A 26,210-nucleotide genomic window follows, 5' to 3' on the forward strand; every position below is an offset into this window, starting at 1 on the left:
ATGTATCATTGCATGTTTTTAATGTTAAATTGAAGAAAACCGACCATTGATATTCAGGACTTTTAGTCTCTTTCTTACTGGAATAGAAATGTCAGTGATATGTAACATTCATCAACCAAGTCAGCGAGCCTGACCACCCGATCCCGTAAGTCGCCTCTTACGACAAGCATAGTCACCTTTTACAGCAAGTTTATTCTATTCTAACCCAGATCTTTACAGGTAAACAAATAATGAATTACAAATGGATAATGCATTGACAAATGACTGTCAGTATTTTCAGCCACACCCACAATTGGAAGGCTGTCTCTGGCAGTACCTAAGTCACCAGTCCTGAAGTATAGCCAATTCAAAAATTGGTGTTCTTTAACTTCTTTGAGTGGTGTCTATGAAAAAATAAGGTGCCTCTTGTTTTGCATTTTTTGAGTTTGAGTTAAAAATCTAATAACTAATTTATTGTTGCCTAAAAATGTTTTCCTAGGAGGAGGTCCGGTCTGACAGAGAAGGTTGAGTTGCCTGGAATATGATACTTGCACTGAGTGGGTTCTGATAATATACACTCAGCTTTCACGAGACTGTCTCTGTTTCGTATTTATTTGAGACAGAATTACACTTCCTGGTCATCTATCTTTTTCCTTTAGGCCCCCTCCAATTGAATGTCGACCACAGATGAAAACTGATATAACATGTGCCTAGGTCAGAAAAGGGTTTGAATAGAAGTTAAATCATTGATAAAATAATGAAAATGTAATATATATAAAGCAAATTTTTACATACACCATTATTATTATTTTTATGTTGAATTTGTGTATGAAGTAAGATCTTGTTTACGCAAAAACAGCCTAGGGTATCGCAGTGTGTATCGATGGATGAGGTAGGCGGATAGTGACAGCACTAATCTTGACATACTCTTGAATGCTCAAATATTTACATTTTCAACCAATCCAGGGAGGAGTGTGTTAACTAACTTAGGAGTGGTCGGGTGGCCTAGTGGTTAAAGCATTTGCTTGTCACGCCGAAGACCCGGGTTCGATTCCCGACATGGGTACAATGTGTGAAGCCTATTTCTGGTGTCCCCCTGCCATGATAATGCTGGAATATTGCTAAAATCGGCGTAAAACCATACTCACTCACTCACTAAAATGACTTCGATGATAGCGGATGAAAGAAAGACCATGTGCAGCATGCAGAAAACTGAAGTCAGTGGCATGTTAGATTGAACACCTACCACGTAAGCTCAGTGGGAAAAGTGTGGGTTACAATACTAAACATGATATGTGGGGTTACCGAGGTTTGATTTACCCAGTCAAAAATCAACATGAGATGCATATTAAAATGATGTCTATACATCTATGATGATGACCAGTCTGGGCATGGATTCTAGCAACCTTTAGAGTGAGTGAGTGAGTGAGTTGGGTTTAACGCCGCTTTTAACAGTATTCCAGCTATATCACGGCGTGTCAGCTTAATGTGGGAGGAAAGCCTGAAGTGATGCAGGTCTCAGACGTTTACCACTTCGGTGAAACCCACGAGCAGGGTTATGGTGCTGACAAACCTAGAAACATAATCGGGGCGAACCGGGATTCGAACCCACAATCATAGGTTTCTGGCGTGCCCAAGGGACACAACTCTGCACAGCGAATCGTGGCGCCTTAGACGACTGGGCCACCCGTGCCCCCAGCAACCTTTAGAACAAAAGGATGACGTCACTAAGATTTATAAGAGGATTTCTTCTGTGGGAACACTCCGTGTCCTGCTGCATTGACATGTGGTAGATGAATGAGTGATAGGAGTCATATTTATGTTTCCTCATCCTTGTTTCACTTTTACATATCCTTGTCACAATTCAACACATCTGTGAGATCTGGATTAGATTTGGACTTCAGCAACCCATGCTTGCTGTAAAAGGTGACCATGCTTGTCGTAAAAGGCGTTTAACAGGATCGGCCGGTCAGGCTCGCTGACTTTGTTGATGCATGTCATTGTATCCCAGTTGCGTGGATGGATGCTCATGATGTCAATCACAAGATTGTCTGGTCTAGACTTGATTATTTACAGACCGCCTTCATATAGCTGGAATATTTACAGACCACTGCTTGAATGTTGCTGAGTGCGGTGTTAAACAACAAACAAACAAACATAGCCTGTGATTTAAAAGACAAATAGTCAAAGAATTAATAAGAACTCTTTACATCGCTCTGGACAGGTTAAATTTACATCTCAAGTAGAATCAGTCATTATGGTGTGGGTCAAAGGTCACATGAGTGTGACAGTACGTATTGGTCTACGGAGGATATCTTCACCAGAAATTGCGAATGTTGGCGCTTTCAACCCTAAACAATTGATATCAAAGGTCACATGACCTGTGGTAGCCCTGGCAATGTATTGGTTTTGGATGATAATGTGTATAGATATATAGATGGAATTTTTATCAAGTAGTTGAAAACAGGTCAAGGTTGATGTGGAAAGTCAGCCAGATTTATCAATTGTAGGGTTAAAGACTGCATCCTTGACTCATGATTTGGGAATGTATTAAGTCCATGCAGACAATAAACTTTAATAAGAGGTGGATTTTGATTTCATTATTCAGTTGATAGATAGTTAGAGATGGATAGAAACACCACACAGTCATTCTATCTGTTTTCTAGCCGGTAGAGCGTCTGCCCAGAGAGCAGAAGCTCGGTGCTTCAAGACCCTGCTCTGTCATACCAAAAGACATTAAGAGATGGTACTTGTTGTTACCCTGTCTAGTGCTTGGCATTAAGGGGAACAAGATGTTAAAATTCACCTCAGTAATACATGTTTAAGTATCAAGGAATGAGGTGCTGAGGCTTGTGATGAGTGGCACATTTCATGTGATTTCCCAAACATTAGAGATGTATCATTGCATGTTTTTAATGTTAAATTGAAGAAAACCGACCATTGATATTCAGGACTTTTAGTCTCTTTCTTACTGGAATAGAAATGTCAGTGAAACGTAACATTCATCAACCAAGTCAGCCAGCCTGACCACCCGATCCCATAAGTCGCCTCTTACAACAACCATAGTTGGCTTGTACAGCAAGCTTATTCTATTCTAACCCAGATCTTTACGGGGAAACAAATATTGAATTTCAAATAGATTATGCATTGACAAATGACTGTCAGTATTTTCAGCAACTGTTTGTATTGTCCAAAGAATGATTTTGTTGGCGATCTTGCAGATTTAGACTTACACGGATTACCACTGTCACCGTGTGCTCGTCCAAATTAGGAATGACAATTATGTTGATTATCATGAATGGACTATATTATAGTAAATATTAAATATTTAATACAGATAAAAGTTATGTGATTAGATAGGTATCTTTAACTTATAGTCATAAATACATGACCTTCGATAGTGTCACCCAAAACCACATTCCAATAATGATCAATAGACATGAGAGGAATGGAATGGTCCAGTATTAACAAAGAAAGAGTGAGTGAGTGAGTATGGTTTTACGCCACTTTAAGCAATATCATGGCGTGGGACACCAGAAAAGGGCTTCACACATTGTACCCATGTCAGGAATCGAACACTGGTCATCGGCATGACGAGCAAACACTTTAACCACTAGGCTACCCAACCGGGGTAGAATAGGTCTTCAGTAACCCATGCTTGCCATACAAAGTGACAATGCTTGTCGTAAGAGGCGACTAACAGGATCGGGTGGTCAGGCTCGCTGACTTAGTTAATGCATGTCATCATATCCCAATTGCGTAGATCGATGCTCATGATGTCAATCACTGGATTGTCTGGTCCAGACTTGATTATTTACAGACCGCTGTCATAAGGCTGGAATATTGCTGAGTGCGGTGTGAAACTACAAAACAAACAAACATATGGACCCAGATATTTGTGATGTCATTGATTAATGTCTTCCATTTGCAATCAGTTGATTGCAGTATGAGTCAAAAGACTGAAAAGAGTTGTAATAGTGTATCCCAGTAGATTAATCAATAATAACAGTCAATCCTTATAAAAGAATTGAGTAATAAGTGCGACTATATTTTCGTTGACATTTGTCAATGTCTGATTTCACTATTCTTTTAATGGAAGAAGCAAGACAGTTTTGACTGTTTTCTTTCCAACTAAAGCTCTACAACTGTGTAATTTCCTGTCTCATGTCACGAGGACGTTAACTGTCATCACATGCAGACTACCATTTTGTTCTGTACCCTTGGAATTTACCTGACTATATTCCGCTTTCCTTTTTTTCCTTTTATTTGATTTGATTGGTCGTTATATTCCGTTTTTCTTACAAGAGTGAGTGAGTGAGTGAGTATGGTTTAACGCCGCTTTTAGCAATATTCCAGCAATATCCCTGCGGGGGACACCAGAAATGGGCCTCACACATTGTACCCATGTCGGGAATCGAACCCAGGTCTTCGGCGTGACGAGCCAACGCTTTAACCACTAGGCTACCTGACTGCCCCTTTTCTTACAAGAATTAATATGTATGTAAATAAATGACAAAGAGGGATTTGATTGGCTGACGTGTTGTACTGAGAGCCAGGATTACCGATCTGTAGTATACGTAAACAAGATGTAAACAATTGGGCTGTTACGATTCACTCACATATTTGGTGAATCGAACTGTATCCATTCTTGAATTGAATTCGTTACTCGTGGTCACTAGACTCGATTATTTATGAACATGCATTCACATACACTGACCCTTAAAATATCCATAAGATCATATTATATGCATAGATTTCTTCAAAGACAACACGTTCATATTTAATTTGACAGTATTTGAGTCACTTCATGGTCATCGTCGCATTTGAGCAGATACTAGTACCTGGATAAGTGCAGTGTATAAATGTATATTAAATTAATAATTTACAAACCTTGTCAAATAATTTATTTTGTTATTGTTTCACCGAATATCATGAAAAATACATCAACTGCTGACTTGTTATTGTATTCCTGAATAAATATTCGTATTCATTACATTATATTCGTATTCGTTACCCTATTATCATGATACGAATTGTATTTGCCTAATAGTGTATTCATTGCAGCCCTTGTTTACTAAACATGAATCTTGTGTACAATATATTTGCCTGTTGGTAAAATATTTAACCGAGTGCAATCAGTGCATTCTTTTAACCAGCACCAGTGCCCTGTGTCATTGGGAAATCGCACCCTGCAGTACAATGTACAATTTGACCTACCAACTTCCATAGCAGTATACAATGTACAAGGGAGGGCTTCACATCTAATGAATTGTCCATGTTCCCCCACATGACACTGACAGATCATGGTGACACACACACAGTGTACTTTTTCCTGTTTGACCCTGGTTTCAAGTTCTTAACCCAGTCCTGAATCACAATTCTATGTGGTTATTTACAGTGACCAAATGTGTGAAGAGGGAAAGTCAAGATGTGGGAAACGTGGATGCACTGAGGACAATGCATACAGTACAATGATTACAAACTACCATATTCGACGTAATAAGCGCCCAGGGCGCTCTCAAAATTAGAAATAGCGGGCTCTTATTAGAAATTTATTTTGGTGAGTTGAAAGATAAATTTCGTGGTTTATGCTGACAGCCTGAAATGTTTATATATGACAGATATATTTTCCCAGAATTTAATTGCCCATAATTAAGGGTGCATATAACACATGAGTGCGTATTATATGCGAATAAATAAGTCTTTTGTACATTGATCAATCGAAAGGGGTGCTAATTGGGATTGTTCACGAGCCAATATATAAGCAAATATCGCTTATAAAGTCGAATAGGGTAGTACAAGACATTTAGGCCTCGCTTCTTTAATTTAATGTTTCGTGGATTTATTCCAGCTTTTCCACACAAGGTCGGTTGAAATAGAAATGAATTTCTATCTATCTATCTTATGATTTGGGAGATTCAGTCCATGCAGACAGTAAACTTTAGTAAGAGGTGATTTTGATTTCAATGTCCAGGTAATAGATACTTATAGATGGCTAGAAACACCACACAGTCTTTCTATCTGTTTTCTAGCCGTTAGAGTGTCTGCCCAGAGAGCAGAAGGTCGGTTCGTCAATCCCCTGCTCCGTCATACCAAAAGATGTAAAAGATGGTCCTTGCTTAGCATTAAGGGGATGCAGTAAGCTTGAACAGGATGTTTCACCTCACCTCAGTAGTGTAAGATTCAAGGCATTGGGGGCCAAGGCTGGTGATTTGTGGCACATTTAAAAAAAACTGTTCAGTAAACTATGGTTATAAGGAACTCAAAGCCACCACTAATGTTAGTTCTTAATAACCGTAGTTCATAACCGTATCATTGCACTTTTTAAGTGTTAGATTCAAGAAAACCAACCATTGACACTCAGACCTTTGAGTATCTTTCTTATCAGAATAGAGTGAGTGAGTGAGTTGGGTTTAACGCCACTTTTAACAGTATTCCAGTTTTATCACGGCGTGTCTGCTTAATGTGGGAGGAAAGCCCGAAGTGATGCAGGTCTCAGACGTTTACCACTTCGGTGAAACCCACGAGCAGGGGTATGGTGCTGACAAACCTAGAAACATAATTGGGGCGAACCGGGATTCGAACCCACAATCATAGGTTTCTGGCGTGCCCAAGGGACACAACTCTGCACAGCGAATCGCGGCGCTTTAGACGACTGGGCCACCCGTGCCCCCTTATCAGAAGAGAAATGTCAGTGATATGTAACATTCCAGCTATATGATGGCTGTCTGTTAATGATTGAGTCTGGAGCAGACAGCCGAGTGAATTATTATTTTTTTTATTTTTTTTTTGAATCTATTTCTTGACTCTTCAGTAGGGGTGGTGGGCCTGTGAAATGAAAAATAAAATAAATGTCTGGCCTAATCTGTGTTATTGGCCATTTGTCTGATTTAAATACCCTATATAGTATGTGTAAAACGTGTTTGATTGTACAAGTTCTATTGATATATCATAATGTCACTCAGCATATGATACACACACGGAAGAATGTATAGCTCATGTTTGGTTTTATATTTAAATAACAAGGAAATTGAAGTATTTGTATCTAATACAAGTGTGTGGGAGTAATGAACTTCATGTTTTTATCAGCTGTGTGGTCACTGATTAGGAAGTCTCTCAGTTGTCATCTTCCTGAGTCAAGGGAGTTTACTGACTAAAAATCCAGTTTCCACTGTTGCCGAACCAGGCTGGAATTTCAGAGCTCGATCGTATCGCCAACGGTGGTTATTACGAGTTATGTCCTTTCTGTGACGCTCCTATTGACCAATAGGTCGCTTGCATTTGGTTCAAACAAAATGGTGACGCCCAGTCAAGACAATCTGATCGATGATCAAGATATATATTGTGACAAAATGTGTCTTGCCTCGTGAAGTGCATCAAATCACGTGAGCATCTTAAATAAAAACATGAAAATATTTGAACAATATCTGTCGACACCCCTGTCGACGTCCTTTGTAAAATCCTGCAGTCGACCGAAACTGCATGTTGAAATCCATGTTGTTTACGAACCGGATGTTGATTTCGTTATGCAGTTTTGATTGGACTTTGCATAGACTTGTTAGACTGAGGCCTTTAATAACTACATTATTCCAGCCTAGTTCGGCAAGGGTGGTAACTGGACTTTTACAATCAGTTAACTCCCTTGCGTTGGGAAGATGCTCATATCTGCAGTTTACCCAAGCACATATATCAACTGATAATAACACCTGTCACAGTGGTTTTTATCAAAATACTACATGCAAGGACATATACATGTAGATTTGTGCAAGTCAGATATTCATGTCCAAAAGAGTATTTAAAGGCAACATTATTACAGCAGAAATATTTTTAAAATCTATTCATTTATCGAACGTTACCTGTCCTTTAATTAGATTTAAGCCTGATTTAGCCAGATTTAATTAGGGAGTATTGCCATGGGCTGCCATGCGATAACGGAATGATCGTCCCATAAAATTCCTAATTAGGGTCATAAATTAAAAGACCGCCTCCGTGGTCTAGTGGTAGAGCATCCGCCCGGAGAGCGGAAGGTCAGGAGTTCGATCCCCGGCCGCGTCATACCAAAAGACGTTAAAAGATGGTACTTGTTGTTACCCTGTCTGGCGCTCGGCATTAAGGGGCTTAAACAAGGACTGGTCGGCTCTGAGTCAGTATACTGTGTCTGAGTGGGGTATTCATGTTAAACTGCGGCATGGTATCTCAGTGTGCTAGCACTATAAATTGGCATCAGTCCGCACTAGTACAAGCAGCCACACAAACACACACACGTACATGCATGTCGCTATATAAGTGCAATAATCTTGGACGCGACAGATTAAACACAGTTTTACTGCAGTACACGATAACAAAGTTTTCTGTTTTGTGTAATTATACCCTGAAATGGCAATACACTCTGCAGCCAGATTATGTCTCAACATAAACTAAGTTCAAGATGAAGTTCTGAAGTAATGATACATGATTCTTCATAATGCAATAATTCAAAATGTAAAATGATGTGTTTAATGAAACACAGTTACTTTCACATTGGGGTATTCAGTCTTGTAGAACGGAGTATCGGAAGGAATGGTCACGATTCACCAGTACATCGGTGCATCGCAAATATTGTTAGTCTTTACTATAGGGGATACACCCTCATCTGTATCGATTCATATTTTAATCTTGTATCGTTTCACACATTTAGAACAGCATGACATTCACTGAAATACAGTGACAAAGGTGCATTTGAATTGCGTATTGTTCTGGCAACTTTATTTGGGCAAGTCTATTTTAAGCATTTTTAACATGATTATGCCCTATGAAATGTAACTAATGTCATGAAACTGCCTCAAATGAAATAACATGATACGCAATGTGCTGTTGACATGGTATCAGGATATTTATCTTATCAGGAGATGGTCGTATCGTATTGGGAGATGGTTGAATCTTGACATCCCTAGGTATTAGGGTTGTAGGGTATTAAGGTTGTAGGGTTTTTTAGGGTTGTGGTAAGATTTTAAGTTTTATGTACATTTCACTGTTGACAGGCGACATGTCATGTAGGTGAGGCCATTCACCAGGTTCACGGCATGTCGATAACAGTTTCACTTTCCATGTATATATTATACCTGTTGATACCATGCCTTGATTTGCTCAGGTAATTAATGATAATCGTGAAAAATTATCTGTATCAATACATGAATGAAGGAAGGACTGAACATGATGTGTTATCCCGATTATACTTCAATGACGTTTACCACACAGTTTGATATGTGAGTCAGCTATCAAATCAGAGTCTTTTTCCTGTTTCACTCAGGTAGTTACATTCGCCATTCATACGTGTACATGGACTCAGTTTAGTCATTGTGTCATTGTGTCGTTGAAGAAAGAATAACCCACTGAGATTATCACTTAGAAAACTATCACATTCAAGAGCTGTTCTGATGTACTTCATAGGTGAGGAGTGATGTTTGGTTGGTTGTTGGTTGGTTGGTTTGTTGTTTAACGCCGCACTCAGCAATATTCCAGCTATATGACGGCGGTCTGTAAATAATCGAGTCTTGACCAGACAATCCAGTGATTGATATCATGAGCATCAATCCTGTTAGTCGCCTCTTACGACAAGCATAGTCACCTTTTACGGCAAGCATGGGTTGCTGAAGACCTATTCTACCTCGGAATCTTCACGGGTCTGATGTACATATTGTTTCGTATTGCTTCAGCTGACCAATCGTGGGTGGTGGAGTCATTAGCCCACTGCCTCATGGTCAACACGTTCGCTTGTCATGTCGAGGGGTGAGTGAGTGAGTGAGTTCAGTTTTATGCCGCTTTTAGCAATATTCCAGCAATATCACAATGGGGGGATACCAGAAAATGGGCTTCACACATTGTACCCATGTGGGGAATCGAACCCTGGTCTTCGACATGACGAGTGAACACTTTAACCACTAAGCTACCCAACCGCCCTGTCATGACGATGGGTACAATGAGTGAAGCCCATTTTCTGGTATCCCCCCCCGTGGTGATATTGCTGGAGTATTGCTAAAAGAGGCGTAAAATCACAACCGTTCAACTGACCCAACAGCTTTAGGATCTGCTAAAATGTACATGTGAAATCATCATAAAGTATTTGGCTGAAAGGTTTAACCTTCTTATATTATTCAATGCGTAACATCTTCACTTACCCAATTTTGGTCAATTTCAGGTGTATGACAAGATGGATAACGTGATCAAACAGGGATATCTACGGAAGGCCTTCTCGTCAGAGAGGGGACTCTCCAACCTGCTTGATGTAAGTCTCCCAAAGAATATGTTCAGTTGTTATAATCAGGGCCCTCAGCCCTGTTCCACAAAGCGATCTTTGCACTAAGATGATCATCACTCCCATAGTTTAACATTGACTTATGATAGTCATAGCGCTAAAACCTTTTGGGAAACGGATCCCAGTCTATTATTGAAGATCTTTGTGAAGCAGAAGCGAGCATATAAGATCTGGTTTTACTGAGATTGTTCTGATAAATAGTGAGTGAGTGAGTGAGTTGGGTTTAACGCCGCTTTTAACAGTATTCCAGTTATATCGCGGCCTGATAAATAGTGACCACACTTACGGTAATATATAACTCATGGGATGTCCGTTTGACTTATTTCAAATTTGGGATTGACATCAAAATTGTAATTTCATGAGGAACAAAGATAATTCATGAAAAGTAATCCTGAAGATCCAAAAAGTCTAAAATGTTTCTGGGACCCAGTCCCATCTGACAACATATTTCAATCCGTTTCCATTTCCACTTTCATTCATTTTACCATGACCTGGGGCAACTTGTGGTACTGCTTGTGTCATGACTTTGACAAACCCAGGAATTTATCATGTTTAAGACTCTGATTATTGTACAAAAACTACATGAACATTTAGGGGATTACGTATGTTGTGTGCTTGTATGTTTTACATTTTTCTATTCACAGAAAATTGACCCCAACAAGTGGTTTGTTTTTCTTGTGCGGCAGGGAAAGCCGATCTTGGAATATTATGATAAGGAGACTGATGTTTTCTCTGCGGAACCAATCAACACATTTGACCTCTCAACCTGTAAGCAAGTGACCTTCACCTTTCTGCGCAATGCTCGGATTCACACTTTCAACATCATACTTGGTGACAGGGTCATTGAACTTGCTACAACCTCCAGGTAATTATAGCAACAACCTCCAGGTAATTATAGCTACAACCTCCAGGTAATTATAGCTACAACCTCCTGGTAATTATAGCTACAACCTCCAGGTAATTATAGCTACAACCTCCTGGTAATTATAGCTACAACCTCCAGGTAATTATAGCTACAACCTCCAGGTAATTATAGCTACAACCTCCAGGTAATTATAGCTACAACCTCCTGGTAATTATAGCTACAACCTCCAGGTAATTATAGCTACAACCTCCAGGTAATTATAGCTACAACCTCCAGGTAATTATAGCTACAACCTCCAGGTAATTATACAGAAACAATTCAATAACACACAAGACAAGTATCGTGTACAAAGCGACTTACGGGATTGGGTCGCAGGCTCACTGACTTGGGTGATGCATGTCATCGTATCCCAATTGTGTAGATCGATGCTCATGATGTCAATCACTGGATTGTCTGATTATTTACAGGCCGCTATCATATAGCTGGAATATTTCTCTGAGTGTGGCGTTAAACAACAAACAAACAAAGATGAACAAACTGACCTCTGACAATCCATGACTAGAGGCGACAACGGATCAGGTTGTCAGATGCAATGACTTCTGTTAAAAAAAACAACTGCGTGTCATCATACCGCCACAGGATTTATCATTAAGGGACTGATAATATTAATCAGTGAATTGTCCAAACTTGATTATTGACAGGCGGCTGTCACATTGCTTGAATGTTGCAGAGTGCGGCATTAAACAAACAAACAAACAGTGGTTGTCAGTGAAAGTTTCTGCCACTTCTCATAATAACATACCGTATTCAACGTAATAAGCGCCCCGCTCTAATAAGCGCCCACAGCAATATTTGCTAATATATTGGCTAGTGAACAATCCCAATTAGCACCCCTTCAGATTGATCAGTATACACAAGACTTATTTATTCGTGTGTATAATACGTGTGTTGTATGCATCTTTAATTATGTGAAATTAAATTCTGGAAAAATATATCTGTCGTATGTAAACAATTCAGGCTGTCAGAATGAACCACGCAATTTACGATCTTTCAACTCTGTTGTTTTTCTCCAAAATAGTATTCTAATAAGAGCCCCCTATTTCTAGTTTTGAGAGCGCCTTGGGCGCTTATTATGTCGAATACGGTATGTCACATTTTTGTAGTATGTTTTGTTGTGATGAAATATGTGCCCTGGTCATGATTGTCAGGACATTTGTTTTGAACAATAGTGTAGCTGCAGTCTGGAACATGTAGTGATCTTCCCTGGTCACATCATGGTAGAGTTTAATTGTTACACGTTATCATGATTTCGATTATCTCATCCTGATTAGTGTTCTCAGGTCACATGATCATGGTCGAGATTGTCAGTATTTTCCTTACTTCCTGTCCTAGAAATAATGTCCCTATGATGTTATGATGTATGTTTAAAAAAAATATTGTTTGCCTTTGAATAAGACTCTTTTATCATATCACATCCTTAACATTTATAAAGAAACATTATATTTCCTTGTTTTCGGCTGATATTGTCATCACCATCAGGGTCATGGGTAATTTGTTCATGCATCCATCCGTCCATCAATTTATCCGACTATCCTTCCTTCCATCTATGACCGCCTCTGTAGTCTAGTGGTAGGGCATCATCATCCATTCACCCATCCATTAATGATCATTCAAGTTCTTCTTAAGCTTTCTCCTGAACTACAGAAAACCTGAATGTTGCATCCTATAACATTTGCTGTTCAGACATTTCTTTTCAGTATTCATGGTGTCCATGGAAACAAATTTGCTATCCTTTGATGTGGGGATGTTTGTAATCTGCATCAGATCTAAACAAGAAGGCTATTTGTGGGGATGTTTGTAATCTGCATCAAATCTAAACAAGTAGGCTATTTGTGGGGATGTTTGTAATCTGCATCAGATCTAAACAAGAAGGCTATTTGTAGGGATATTTGTAATCTGCATCAGATCTCAACAAGAGGCCTATTTGTGGGGATGTTTGTAATCTGCATCAGATCTAAACAAGAAGGCTATTTGTGGGGATGTTTGTAATCAGCATCAGATCTAAACAAGAAGGCTATTTGTGGGGATGTTTGTAATCTAGCTACATCAGATCTAAGCAAGAAGGCTATTTGTGGGGATGTTTGTAATCTGCATCAGATCTAAACAAGAAGGCTACTTGTGGGGATGTTTGTAATCTGCAGCAGATCTAAACAAGAAAGCTATTTGCAATGATTTGTGGGGATGTTTGTAATCTGCATCAGATCTAAACAAGAAGGCTATTTGTGGGGATGTTTGTAATCTGCATCAGATCTAAACAAGAAGGCTATTTGTGGGGATGTTTGTAATCTGCATCAGATCTAAACAAGAAGGCTATTTGTGGGGATGTTTGTAATCTGCATCAGATCTAAACAAGAAGGCTATTTGTGGGGATGTTTGTAATCTGCATCAGATCTAAACAAGAAGGCTACTTGTGGGGATGTTTGTAATCTGCATCAGATCTAAACAAGAAGGCTATTTGTGGGGATGTTTGTAATCTGCATCAGATCTAAACAAGAAGGCTATTTGCGGGGATGTTTGTAATCTGCAGCAGATCTAAACAAGGAAGCTAATTTTCTATCTCTGTTGCAGGGAGATGATGATATCGTGGTGTGACTGTCTGGAAAGTACACTACAACGACTTGGAATTCTGAGGGTATGGTATCTTCTCTTATTAATGCTGTAATACATGTATGATAGATTTGATTACCCTTATAGTCTCCGTAGGGATTTCCGTGCAGAATAGGACCCATCACCACATGTGTCTTGTATACTACCATGCTTGTCATCCACCAGTTAATCTGTGTGACTTGGATGAATGTGAGTTGCTAGCCCCAACGGCGTGAATTCTTCCTCAAACAGTCAGCCTCTGGTTTGACTGACCAAGACTTAATTTTTTACAGGCCACCATAATATAGCTGGCTACTGATGGCACAAAACAACATGCATTCATTCACTTATAATCCCATCATAGTGTCATTTGTTCATCACAATGTTTATCTTGTACTTGTTTATAGCCATAAATACCCCATCAGGATCATACTTGTTTATAGCCATAAATACCCCATCAGGATCATACTTGTTTATAGCTATAAATACCCCATCAGGATCATACTCGTTTATAGCTATAAATACCCCATAGGATCATACTTGTTTATGGCTACACATACCCCATAGGATCATACTTGTTTATGGCTATAAATACCCCATCAGGATCATACTTGTTTATGGCTATAAATACCCCATCAGGATCATACTTGTTTATGGCTATAAATACCCCATTGGGATTCCAGGTAACAATATGTCTCATATATAGGCCCTGGTCTAAGTGACAAAATGGTCGGGTGGTCAGATGGTGGTCTTACTCTGACGACTTGGATCATTACTCCAATCACTGGTTTGTCTGGTCCAGACTTGATTTATATGCAGACCGCATATTGCGTCCTATTGCTGGAATATTGACGAGTGTGATGTTATAAAGAAATAAAACATATTTTTCAATTACAGTTACCAATATTTAATGCTTTCTAATTAAAACATGTCCCATTTTCATGGCCATTTTGTGTTGAAGACTGGGACTTCCCTCATAATGTCAATCACTGGTTTGTCTGGTCCTGTCTCCATTATTTACTTCTGTTGACTTCTGTTGCATTATTAATATAGTGCTGCGTTTGACAACAAACGAACAACGATCAAACGAAATATGTACAAATGCACAAGTAAAATTTCTTGTCCCTTTCCTATAAAGCTGGTTTATGTCTTTGAGTGTTTTGTGAACATATGTGTGCTGACGATTAGGTGCCTCACTCTGGCAGTGTGGGTTCGAATCCCGGATGGGATTCAACCCCAAAAAGTACGAGAATCTGTACTTTGCTGAGAAAGTGTTATCCCAAATAGAGTGAGTGAGTGAGTGAGTTGTGTTTAACGCCGTTTTTAACAGTACTCCAGTTATATCACGGCGTGTCAGCTTAATGTGGGAGGAAAGCCCGAAGTGATGCAGGTCTCAGACGTTTACCACTTCGGTGAAACCAACGAGCAGGGGTATGGTGCTGACAAACCTAGAAACATAATTGGGGCGAACCAGGATTCGAACCCACAATCATAGGTTTCTGGCGTGCCCAAGGGACGCAACTCTGTACAGCGAATCGCGGCGCCTTAGACGATTGGGCCACCCGTGCCCCTATCCCAAATAGAACATCTGTTACATTGCGACTACTTTGTAAATAGCATTGTGTGTTCATGGCATAGCTAGGTCCACTAATTTAGTAGGTTCCGTTCACACTTTTCATGAAAACAGCACTCTGACATACTCTCCCTATTCTTTCAGAAAGAAGATCATGAGCATGTTTACTCGTTCTGTCCGGCTGTGGTCAACAAGATTGGACATGCAAACAAAGATGAGCAGGAGGAGGATTCAAAAGAAGAGGAAGGGGCAACAGCAAACTATTCTGTACCTGACGAAGACATTTTCGGGACAGTTAGAGCAATGCAACAGGTGGAAGAAACGGAAAAAGAAAAGACAGAGAGAGACTTTACTGACGAACTCATTCGTAAAGTTAGCAATGCTAGTCTTGCTAGTGAAGAAGACACATCTGACTATTCCGGGGACTTCGTTGGCAGGGAATTCTTCCAAAAGCATCGGATTACATTGAAAGAAAAGAAAGGAGATTCTTTGGGGAGGTCAGTTGTGGTTAAATCGGACAAGATGGCTGTGGCAAACATTCAAAATCAACCTAAGACTGTGGAGGATTCAAATAACAATACCAATAGTTTTGGCAGTGAGGGCAAATGTATAGATGATTTGGATGATGGGTATTCAGAACTTACAAACTGGCTTGTGAAAGATTCAAAATTTGGGGAAGTTGGACAAAATGGAATGGATGTCTACAAAAATGTGTCACCTCCAAATCAAAAGACCACCGTTTTATCACATATCAAAAATCAGGGTTCACTCTCAGATGGTATATCAAAGGAAAAGCTTGTTGTGGACTTACCTAAGGAAGCCTCTTGTAGCAATGACTCTGGTTGTCGACATTCGGGAGGGGATGCATTTTCTGCAGCTGCTGCTCAAGATTCAGGATTAAGAGGTGGTGGTGCTCGTAATTCTGATCTTGTCTCAAATACAAACCAACGATCTGAAAATCTCTATAGTGCTTTCCCTGGTGCTGAAGAACCGGAGTTTTCTGAAACATTCACATCACCTGCTGAAACTTCTTTAAAAAGTGTTGATCCTCTTCCCAGGTGTGTTGCTCCAAGTAATAAACCAATACCAAGGAGACGCACACATGTTCCCCATTCTAAAAGTGTTGATCATGGAAGCACAAAATTGTTTAAGAACTGGGAGACTTTTGAATCAGATGTCCCTCCACCCATATGCTCAGTTCCCCCTTCCCAACGAGCTCCTGCAGCAAAAGACCTAGTGAGCAATGGCACAGCCTGCATCCCACCATTGCCACCAAGATTTGACTCTTTGCCCTCATGGTGTTCCGAGTCCACTGATGACACCATGGTCAAACACATCCAGGACCGCCCAATGCCCAGAGTTCCATCTCCAGTCTTTAGCCACATGACCCAGTCTTACACAGGACCTTCAAGCCAGGATGTTCCCCCAATTCCACCAAGACGGGATTCCCGGGGAGGCAGGGCAGCGAGCACATCAGACATTCCTCCACCCCTCCCGGCAAGAAGAAGTCAGAGCTTTCGAATCCAACGACCAATAACATCTCCTCCTAACTTGAGTGGGGATGGGACATTTTCGGATCATCCACCACCAACACCACAAGACATCGATGATGCTGTTGTCCGGAGGCCAGATCGCCAGTTGTCAATAAGGATGAGGATGGCGAGGGGACAGAGTGCTCATACTGTGATATCACTGAAACACAATCAGATAGACATTCTTCAAGGGGAGATGTTTTCTGCTGGTGTTGCTCTGGAGCTTACTCCAAAGTCTTGTCAGGGGATTGCCTTGGTGGATATCAACAAGAAGGTTTGGTGAGTTATATTTCGTGATCCATATATTGACAAGGTCCTGTCAAGGGATTGTACTGGTGGATGTCCACAGGAAAGTTTGGTGGTAAATTTATGTGTTTTTTCTCAATCCACAAAGTCTTGTTAAGGGACTCATCAGTGAGGAATGGTGAGTAGTTACAATGTGACACATTTTGCTGTCTGCTTTAAAACACTTCCGATTCCCTAGACATTTTGTTATGTGTCATCAAACATTATTAAATTATTAGCAGAGATTTCTAATGTGGATTTTGTTGCTTTTTATTATTTTGATATGGGTTCTGCCAGTAGAGCAGGACATGCATACCAGTTTCACAAACAACCATTGTCATCAGTGTCTGGTACTTATGGAGGGCGGTTGGGTAGCCTAGTGGTTAAAGCGTTCGCTCGTCACGCCGAAGACCCGGGTTCGATTGCTGACATGGGTACAATGTGTGAAGCCCGCTACTGGTGTCCCCCACCGTGATATTGCTGGAATATTGCAAAAGAGGCGTAAAACCTCACTCACTCACTGTTACTTATGGTTCAGTGATATTTCAGTGAGAATCCTTGAATTTCTTTGTTCCATTTAGTGAATATCCCCAAAACCTTAACATGATTACCATGGTTCAAAATAAGAATTTTAACAAAAATATTTCTTTTAAATGGTTCTGGGAAATGGTTTTAGGATTGGAGGCTGGAATTGGAAGGACTTCCCGCGCCTCCACAGCAAGTTCCATGTTGGTGACGAGATACTGAGCATCAACAGCCAACCTGTGGAAAACGCCCATATGGCCATGAAGACCTTGAAGCATGCATCGAAACAGATGGAGGTCGTGGTCCGCCGCATCCCCAATGCCAGAGTTTTCGAGATCAGGAGGTCAGCGGAGGGCCAGAGTCTTGGCATCAGAAGAGAAGGAGGAACGGGCGAGGTATGAAGGGAACTTTTTTTTGCAGGAAACATGGGAATTTCTGAAAACATGGGAATTTCTGAAAACATGGGAATTTTAGAGTTCATTATTTTGACTGTATCTGACTGGAAATGAATCTAGGATTCAAATCAATAGCAAAAGAATCCTGGTTGGTATGCATGAGGGATGCAATGCCTCCGAAATATGGATTTCATGATGGCATTGTTGCTTTAAACAGTATTCCAGTTCAATTCCTTCGTGTCAGAAACTTTGGAACGCAACATGCTGACACTTTCTTCATTGCCGAAGTGTCTTGGATAATGTTATGTACTCTCTCCTGGGAAATGCCTACTGAACTAGCAATTTGACGCTCAGTCATTCGCTGGTCCGTCATCATGATAATGCGTTTTCTTATGATCATTTCTGATGCTGCTGACGTCTCAGGCCTTCTAGGAAGGGGGCCATATTCAAGGCTCTCCCTGCCACGCTTAAACTATGAGGCCCACATTCTTTGTGTGGCATAGGATGGGGCATCCTTTCCTAGTGTTGTTATCATATTTTTTTAAAAGCCCTTTTTCTGGAAATGTTTGATCAATACACGTTCCTTATGTTTGTCCATTTTTCCAAAGGTGTCAGACACCTGCTGATTTCTGACTCGTCAGAGCCAAACAGTTTGCTCAAATGACTCAATTTTTGTGTGGAGATACCTCTATGACATCATGTAAAGTTCACAGTATGCAATTTCACTAGTATGCAGGGGGCATGGGTGGCCCAGTCATCTAAGGCGCCGCGATTCGCTGTGCAGAGTTACGTCCCTTGGGCATGCCAGAATTGTGTGTTCGAATCTCGGTTCGCCCTGATTATGTTTCTAGGTTTGTCAGCACCATACCCATGCTTGTGGATTTCACCGAAGAGACCAGCATCACTTCAGGCTTTCCTCCCACATTAAGCTGACAAGTTGCGATATAACCGGAATACTGTTAAAAGCGGCGTTAAACCCAACTCACTCACTCACTCACTCACTCACTAGTATGCAGTTCCTTCTATGAGTGAGTGAGTTAGGTTATAACACCACTTTGGACAGTATTCCAGTTATATCATGGCTGGATCACATAATGTGGGAGGTCTCAGGCGTTAACCACTTTGGTATAACCCACGGCCATTGGTATGGGGCTAACAACCCTCGAAACATCACGGGGATTCAAACCAAGATTTGAATCCACAATCATAGGTTTCATAGGTGCCCAAAGGATGCAACTCTGCACAGCAAATTGCAGCGCCTTAGACTGGCCACCTGTGTCCCCCAAGATGCAAGTTCCCATAGTCTGCCCAAATATCAGAAACTTGCAGAATACAGATGTGATGTATCTGACTGCATCATGTATCCAAGATGAAATTTGAAAACAGTTTTAGAAAAGGATTTTCAGTTGTTAATTTTGGTGTTTGTGTTTCAGATTCTGTATGTTGACCCAAATGGTCTGGCAGCAAAACATGGCCTACTGTCCAAGGGGGAGTGTGTGCTGAACCCAGGTCACCTCTGTTCCTGGTACATCACCGAGATCAACAGCAGACCTGTCAGCCTCTATTTCAAGGATCTTGAGGTGTGTTACTGTTGTATGGTCCCCAGGGAGCTGAGAATGGAAATTGAATACACACTGATGTTTTGACCAGAATAACTATTTCGTATTCTTTAATGTAGATGATTCAGAGTGTGTCCTCTCATTGTGATATCCTTGTTTCAGATTGAAATCTTGTGATATCCTTGTTTCAGATTTAAACCTTGTTGTATATCCATCTTTCAAATTGAAACCTCACTGTGATATCCTTGTTTTAGAACGTAACCTTTCACTAATATACTTGTTTCAGAGTGCAACTTTGTTTAGATATCCTTGTTTCAAATTAAAACCTTGTGATGTCCTTGTTTCAGTTTGAAACCTTGCTGTGATATCCTTGTTTAAGATTGAAATCTTGTGATATCTTTGTTTCAAATTGAAAACTCACTGTGATATCCTCGTTTCAGATTGAACCTCACTGTGATATCCTTGTTTCAGATTGTACCTCATTGTGATATCCTTGTTTCAGATTGTACCTCATTGTGATATCCTTGTTTCAGATTGTACCTCATTGTGATATCCTTGTTTCAGATTGTACCTCATTGTGATATCCTTGTTTAAGATTGAAATCTTGTGATATCTTTGTTTCAAATTGAAAACTCACTGTGATATCCTCGTTTCAGATTGAACCTCACTGTGATATCCTTGTTTCAGATTGTACCTCATTGTGATATCCTTGTTTCAGATTGTACCTCATTGTGATATCCTTGTTTAAGATTGAAATCTTGTGATATCTTTGTTTCAAATTGAAAACTCACTGTGATATCCTCGTTTCAGATTGAACCTCACTGTGATATCCTCGTTTCAGATTGAACATCACTGTGATATCTTTGTTTCAGATTGAACCTCACTTTGATATCTTTGTTTCAGATTGAACCTCACTGTGATATCCTTGTTTCAGATTGAACATCACTGTGATATCTTTGTTTCAGATTGAACATCATTGTGATATCCTTGTTTCAAAATGAACCTCACTGTGATATCCTTGTTTCAGATTGAACATCACTGTGATATCTTTGTTTCAGATTGAACATCACTGTGATATCCTTATTTCAGATTGTACCTCACTGTGATATCCTTGTTTCAGATTGTACCTCATTGTGATATCCTCGTTTCAGATTCAACATTACTGTGATATCTTTGTTTCAGATTGAACATCACTGTGATATCTTTGTTTCAGATTGAACCTCACTGTGATATCTTTGTTTCAGATTGAACATCACTGTGATATCCTCGTTTCAGATTGAACATCACTGTGATATCCTTATTTCAGATTGAACCTCACTGTGATATCCTTCTTTCAGATTGTACCTCATTGTGATATCCTCGTTTCAGATTGAACCTCACTGTGATATCCTTATTTCAGATTGAACCTCACTGTGATATCCTTATTTCAGATTGAACCTCATTTTGATATCTTTGTTTCATATTGAACCTCACTGTGATATCCTTGTTTCAGATTGAACATCACTGTGATATCCTTATTTCAGATTGAACCTAACTGTGATATCCTTGTTTCAGATTGTACCTCATTGTGATATCCTCGTTTCAGATTGAACATCACTGTGATATCCTTATTTCAGATTGAACCTCACTGTGATATCCTCATTTCAGATTGAACCTCATTTTGATATCTTTGTTTCAGATTGAACCTCACTGTGATATCCTTGTTTCAGATTGAACCTCATTGTGATATCCTCATTTCAGACTGAACCTCACTGTGATATCCTTGTTTCAGATTGAACCTCACTGTGATATCCTTGTTTCAGATTGAGCACAGACTGAATGCCGTTGGCCTTGAGATATCATTTGTGGTCCAGCCATCAGACTATATCACTGAGATAAAGAAACAGATAAAGAAGATGAAGAACTACAAGAGCTACATCCCACAGTGATCAGTCTTGAAAGCTTCGCAGGAATTTATGCATTCATTTGCTTGTGATATACGTGTAGCTGTTTAATCCTATGTGCTTTCAAAATGTTTAAGCTTGTTATTATTGTCTATTTATTTGACCCAAAGTCTTCATTAGCTTCAACATAGAAACAGATTCTTTCTGACAGCGCTATCTGATCCCACTACTCATCTGTCAGATGTGGGGGCACGGGTGGCCAAGTTGTCTGAGGCGCCGCGATTAGCTGTGCAGAGTTGCGTCCCCTGGGCATGCCAGAAAGCTATGATTGTGGGTACGAATCCCAGTTCGCCCTGATTATGTTTCTAGGTTTGTCAGCACCATACCCCTGCTCGTGGGTTTCACCGAAGTGGTAAACGTCTGAGACCTGCATCACTTCGGCCTTTCCTCCCACATTAAGCTGACACGCCGCGATATAACTGGAATACTGTTAAAAGTGGCGTTAAACCCAACTCACTCACTCTGTCAGATGTGTTTATCATTTTAGAATTTTTTTCTCCCAGAATTGATTTGCCAAACTGTGTGGAAACAAGTTTGGTTGGACTACAGATCAGCATGTCATATTCTTAGACAGTGACGGAATTAAATATAGAGAATCAGACTGACCCAATCTCATGAAAATCAGATCTTAGTTCTCACTACCGCTAAACAAAGATCAGGGGACATCCCATTAGTGGTCACGCCAGAACGACCTATTATCCGACCAATCAGAGCGTCGCCTACCAGATCATGAAAGTGACAGTTGGAATGTGATTTCTAATCATGCAACCTCGAAAACTTTAACACGGGGTATTCCGAAAGATAGTTATGGGCTAAATTCCTGAATCCATACAATCTAGACCATCTATTAGCCATTCCAGAATGTTCTTTCGTTCAGGTTTCAAATTTGTAGTCGAGGATTTGTCAAAATATGTTTCGAAGTGTAGTCGTCAATTTGAAATTAGTGTTGTAAAGCACAAGAAAGCTGCCTTCTGATTGGCTAATGTCAATTTCTTGTCAGTCATTCTATTTTCAATCAAAGATAGCACAAGGTCGGTCTGACGTGACCCATAATGGGGTGATCCCAGCAGTAGCGAGAACTAAGATCCGATTTTAATGATATTGCAGACTGACCATTTGATATTCAGCAGTGAGGGCAGGGTTGTTGTTTTTTTCCAAAAATATAATTTGTTCCAGAATTTGCTGAAAAATAATTTGGCCTCTGGCTTTTCAAAAAGGACAGGAAATTATTCATTGGGTACGCTTGTTGTTAACTGGGTAAACTTGTTCACTGGGTAAACTTAACTTGTTGTTCACTGGGTATGCTTGTTCACATCACTAAAAACATGTATTCTGATCCTTTTTCAGAAAAACAAAATCAGTCTTGAAGCAGTGATCCCAAACATATTCTCACCCTTCTCAATTCTCCCTTAAAAATATCATGGTTGGTCCCATAGAAGATTGAAAACATGTTCAGCATTGAAAAATTCTTGCTCAATGAATTTTCCAATAGAGAACTAGTTGTGTAAAACTGTATTATTTGATGCTTTTGCATTTGATAAACAACGAGATCATATTCCATTGTAATTATCACTCAAGGTTCTTGTGCATTAAGATCACCTCATTTATTTAGAAAAAAAGAAAACGTTTCCTGTTGATTCATTTTTTTGTATAGTTTAGTACTTTGATGGACATGTCTGATTGTCTTATACATAGTGGGGCGGCAATGAACATCACTTATAAATACAAACTTAAATACATCTTTCAATATCCAAAGTACCTCATCTCCATTCTCTATTTATGAATATCCAGGACCCATTCACAACCAAATCAAACTCCACTGTTCTATCATCATTGAAACAAGCAACAGTATCACTACCGGTCAACCTGCCCTCTTGTTTTCCGTCTCACGTACACCTAGAAACACCTTGTGGTTACAGGAGCTCACTGCCCCAATCTCGCTTCTCATAGAAACAACTTTTATGCCTCAGTCACATTTGCTCAACGGCTAGGATATGGCAGCCGTAGCCCCCGAAATCGGGAGATACCTGTTGGGGCCACAGAGGATCTGCGGTGGTCTCACGGTCGCCCTAGGGCGTATGCCTATCTTTTACAGGCCGTAAGGGTCGCCATGGGATTATAGCGTGGAGTTATAACTTTTTAGTTTCTAGGTTTGCCGTAGCAATCAGACATGCCATTGCCATGCTGTAGAGTGGTTCCACGGCGACCATATGAAGGACGAAGGTGGCCTTGCGTTTGCCTGCGGCCACCTTGCAGCAACCATGCGGCTACCTTGCGTCTGCCTTGGTATTCGTCCAAAACTTATGGCCTCCGCAGGGACGCACTGAGGCAGCTGTGCATCATCACTTTAAAGGCCGTACGGCAGCCGCAGGTTTTCTGTCTCCACAAATTGAACCCTAACATATGTGACTGCTACAGTATGTGACCGTGGGAATGCTGCGGTGGCCCTATAATTGCTTTTGGCCGTAGATATTTTAGACCCCACGGCCGTCGCGGCAAATGTGACTTAGGCATTATGCAAAACTAGTTATGACGGTCTTTGGTCCGGCTACATATACTAATCAAAGAAGTTAAAGAACACCCAATTCTTTCATAGCACTATAGTAAATGAACTATATTCATATGAAATAATCAGGTGTTCGTTAACTTCTTTTGATTAACTATAGTGATTTGAAATAATCAGGTCTTCTTTAACTTTTTTGGAGTAGTATCTATCAAGGAATCACTTGTAGATCTTTGCTAAACTTGCGTTTAGAAGAGGCATATTGGTTGGTTACTCAAGTTTGTGAGAGAAATCTGTGTTTGTAATTGGGGAGATGGAGGTTTGATGTCGCATACAAACGTGATGAATGGGTACATGGTATATGTTACAATAACATGGAGATACGATACACTGGATAATTGAGGCGGATTAATAATGACCATTTCTACAGAAGATCCGGGGTAGAATAGGTCTTCAGCAACCCATGCTGTAAAAGGCAACTATTGTTGTCGTAAGAGGCGACTAATGGGATCGGGTGGTATAGCTCGCTGACTTGGTTGATGCATGTCATCGATCCCAATTGCATGGATCGATGCTTATGATGTCAATCACTGGATTGTCTGGTCCAGACTTGATTATTTACAGACCGCCATCATATAGCTGGAATAGCTGGGAGTGCGGCATTAAACAACAAACCAACTAACCAACCATTTCTAGAGATGGCTCTCAGTGGATGTCTGTTTCTTATTTTGTTTTCTCAAGCCAAATATTCTTGACATCACTAGTTCGCAGTTGTTTCCAGTCAGTGATATACAGTCTTAGAGATATATAGGGCAGAAGGTATGATGAATATTTTGCAAGTCACTGGAAATCTATTACAAAAATCAAGAATTAGAAAAGCTGTTTTTGAAAATTGAAAGCTGTAGTGTTGAGCAGTATACACTCGCACAATAATTCTCCTTCCTGATCACATTCATTTCTTAGTCCTTAAGATAGACTGCGATCTATGGTCTGTGTGAAAGGATTGGTACTATGTGCCGCTATTGATGATGATTGATGTGTTGTTGTGTATTTCAGTGTTTCTTTTACCACTGCTGGACATGTGGCTTGTATATTGCAATATATGGATTTGCTGGATGCAACTCCAATGTTATGTAGAAACGCGATGAATGTACCTGTTAGCTGATATTATAAACTGAGGTCAATATTTAACCGAGATCTAAACAGTAATTTCTAAGGCCCCCCCAAAAATTAGTCTTGGTTCTCAGGCACTGCTGCATCATCATAAAGTCTGCCACATGTTTCATTTTTATTTCCTTTCAATGAAAAAAATCCTCATACTTAAAAATAATGCATTCCAATTTAGCATGCAGTTACTTCCCTTTACATGTGCACTGCTTTACTGCGCATCTTGTGTTATGGTCATGGCGGTAATAGGAGTTTGTATGTTTGTTTATGTAGGGAGGCCCTTTCCCAGGTTGATGGCTCACAACTTTTTATTTCATTAAATACTAGTTTGAAAAAGCAAAAAAAGACCCCCCCAAACTAAACATGTACTCTTTATTTTCATGAGTCATTGCCTGAGAACCAATTCTTTTATTTTTTTAAGCCGAATGTATAATTCATACCTTTCATTTTTACTTGTAATTTTATTTATTTTAGTTTTTTTAAATATTTTTTAGTTAGAGCAATACGAATGGGATGATGTCACGAAATTGCTTTTTCCTTTGATGTGGTACACAGAATGAAATTCTGTGTTACCATGGTTACCAGCCCTTGTTATGTACTGCAATGTGGAAAATAGACCGACATGTGGAAATTACACTTGAGAGATAGGAAAAGAGATTGTTAAGCTTTGACCAACATCCAACTTGTGCAGATGCTTACATTGCACAGATTTTGATGGTGCTATCAAAAACTGTCACAACCATGATAAAGTAATGCTGTGACGTCTTAATCATGTATATGTAAGTATTAGATACTTAATGGAACATACAGGTTATTCCATGTGGAGCATCTTCCTGAGGCAAGGGAGATAACTGACTTTAAAAGTCCAGTTTCCACCCTTGCAGAACTTGACTGGTATTATGGAGTTATGTTTTGGCTGGACTAACGAGTCAATGCATAGTCCA

General features: G+C 40.0%; 1 protein-coding gene across 1 annotated transcript in view; it reads left to right on the top strand.

The window, feature by feature from the left end:
- The window catches only part of LOC124117567, a 50,098-nt gene extending 28,192 nt beyond the window's left edge, over positions 1 to 21,906 (top strand). The window contains exons 3-9 of the mRNA XM_046479518.2: positions 10,157 to 10,243; positions 10,918 to 11,138; positions 13,767 to 13,830; positions 15,502 to 17,168; positions 17,851 to 18,094; positions 19,528 to 19,674; positions 21,456 to 21,906. Of these exons, the coding sequence (XP_046335474.1) occupies positions 10,169 to 10,243; positions 10,918 to 11,138; positions 13,767 to 13,830; positions 15,502 to 17,168; positions 17,851 to 18,094; positions 19,528 to 19,674; positions 21,456 to 21,581 (2,544 nt within the window). The 5' untranslated portion in view covers positions 10,157 to 10,168 and the 3' untranslated portion in view covers positions 21,582 to 21,906. The remainder of the gene's footprint in view (positions 1 to 10,156; positions 10,244 to 10,917; positions 11,139 to 13,766; positions 13,831 to 15,501; positions 17,169 to 17,850; positions 18,095 to 19,527; positions 19,675 to 21,455) is intronic.
- Positions 21,907 to 26,210: the final 4,304 nt, after the last annotated feature.

The sequence above is a fragment of the Haliotis rufescens genome, unplaced genomic scaffold (assembly GCF_023055435.1).
Source record: "Haliotis rufescens isolate VD_foot unplaced genomic scaffold, xgHalRufe1.0.p SCAF_12, whole genome shotgun sequence".
Classification (NCBI taxonomy): Eukaryota; Metazoa; Mollusca; class Gastropoda; order Lepetellida; family Haliotidae; genus Haliotis; species Haliotis rufescens.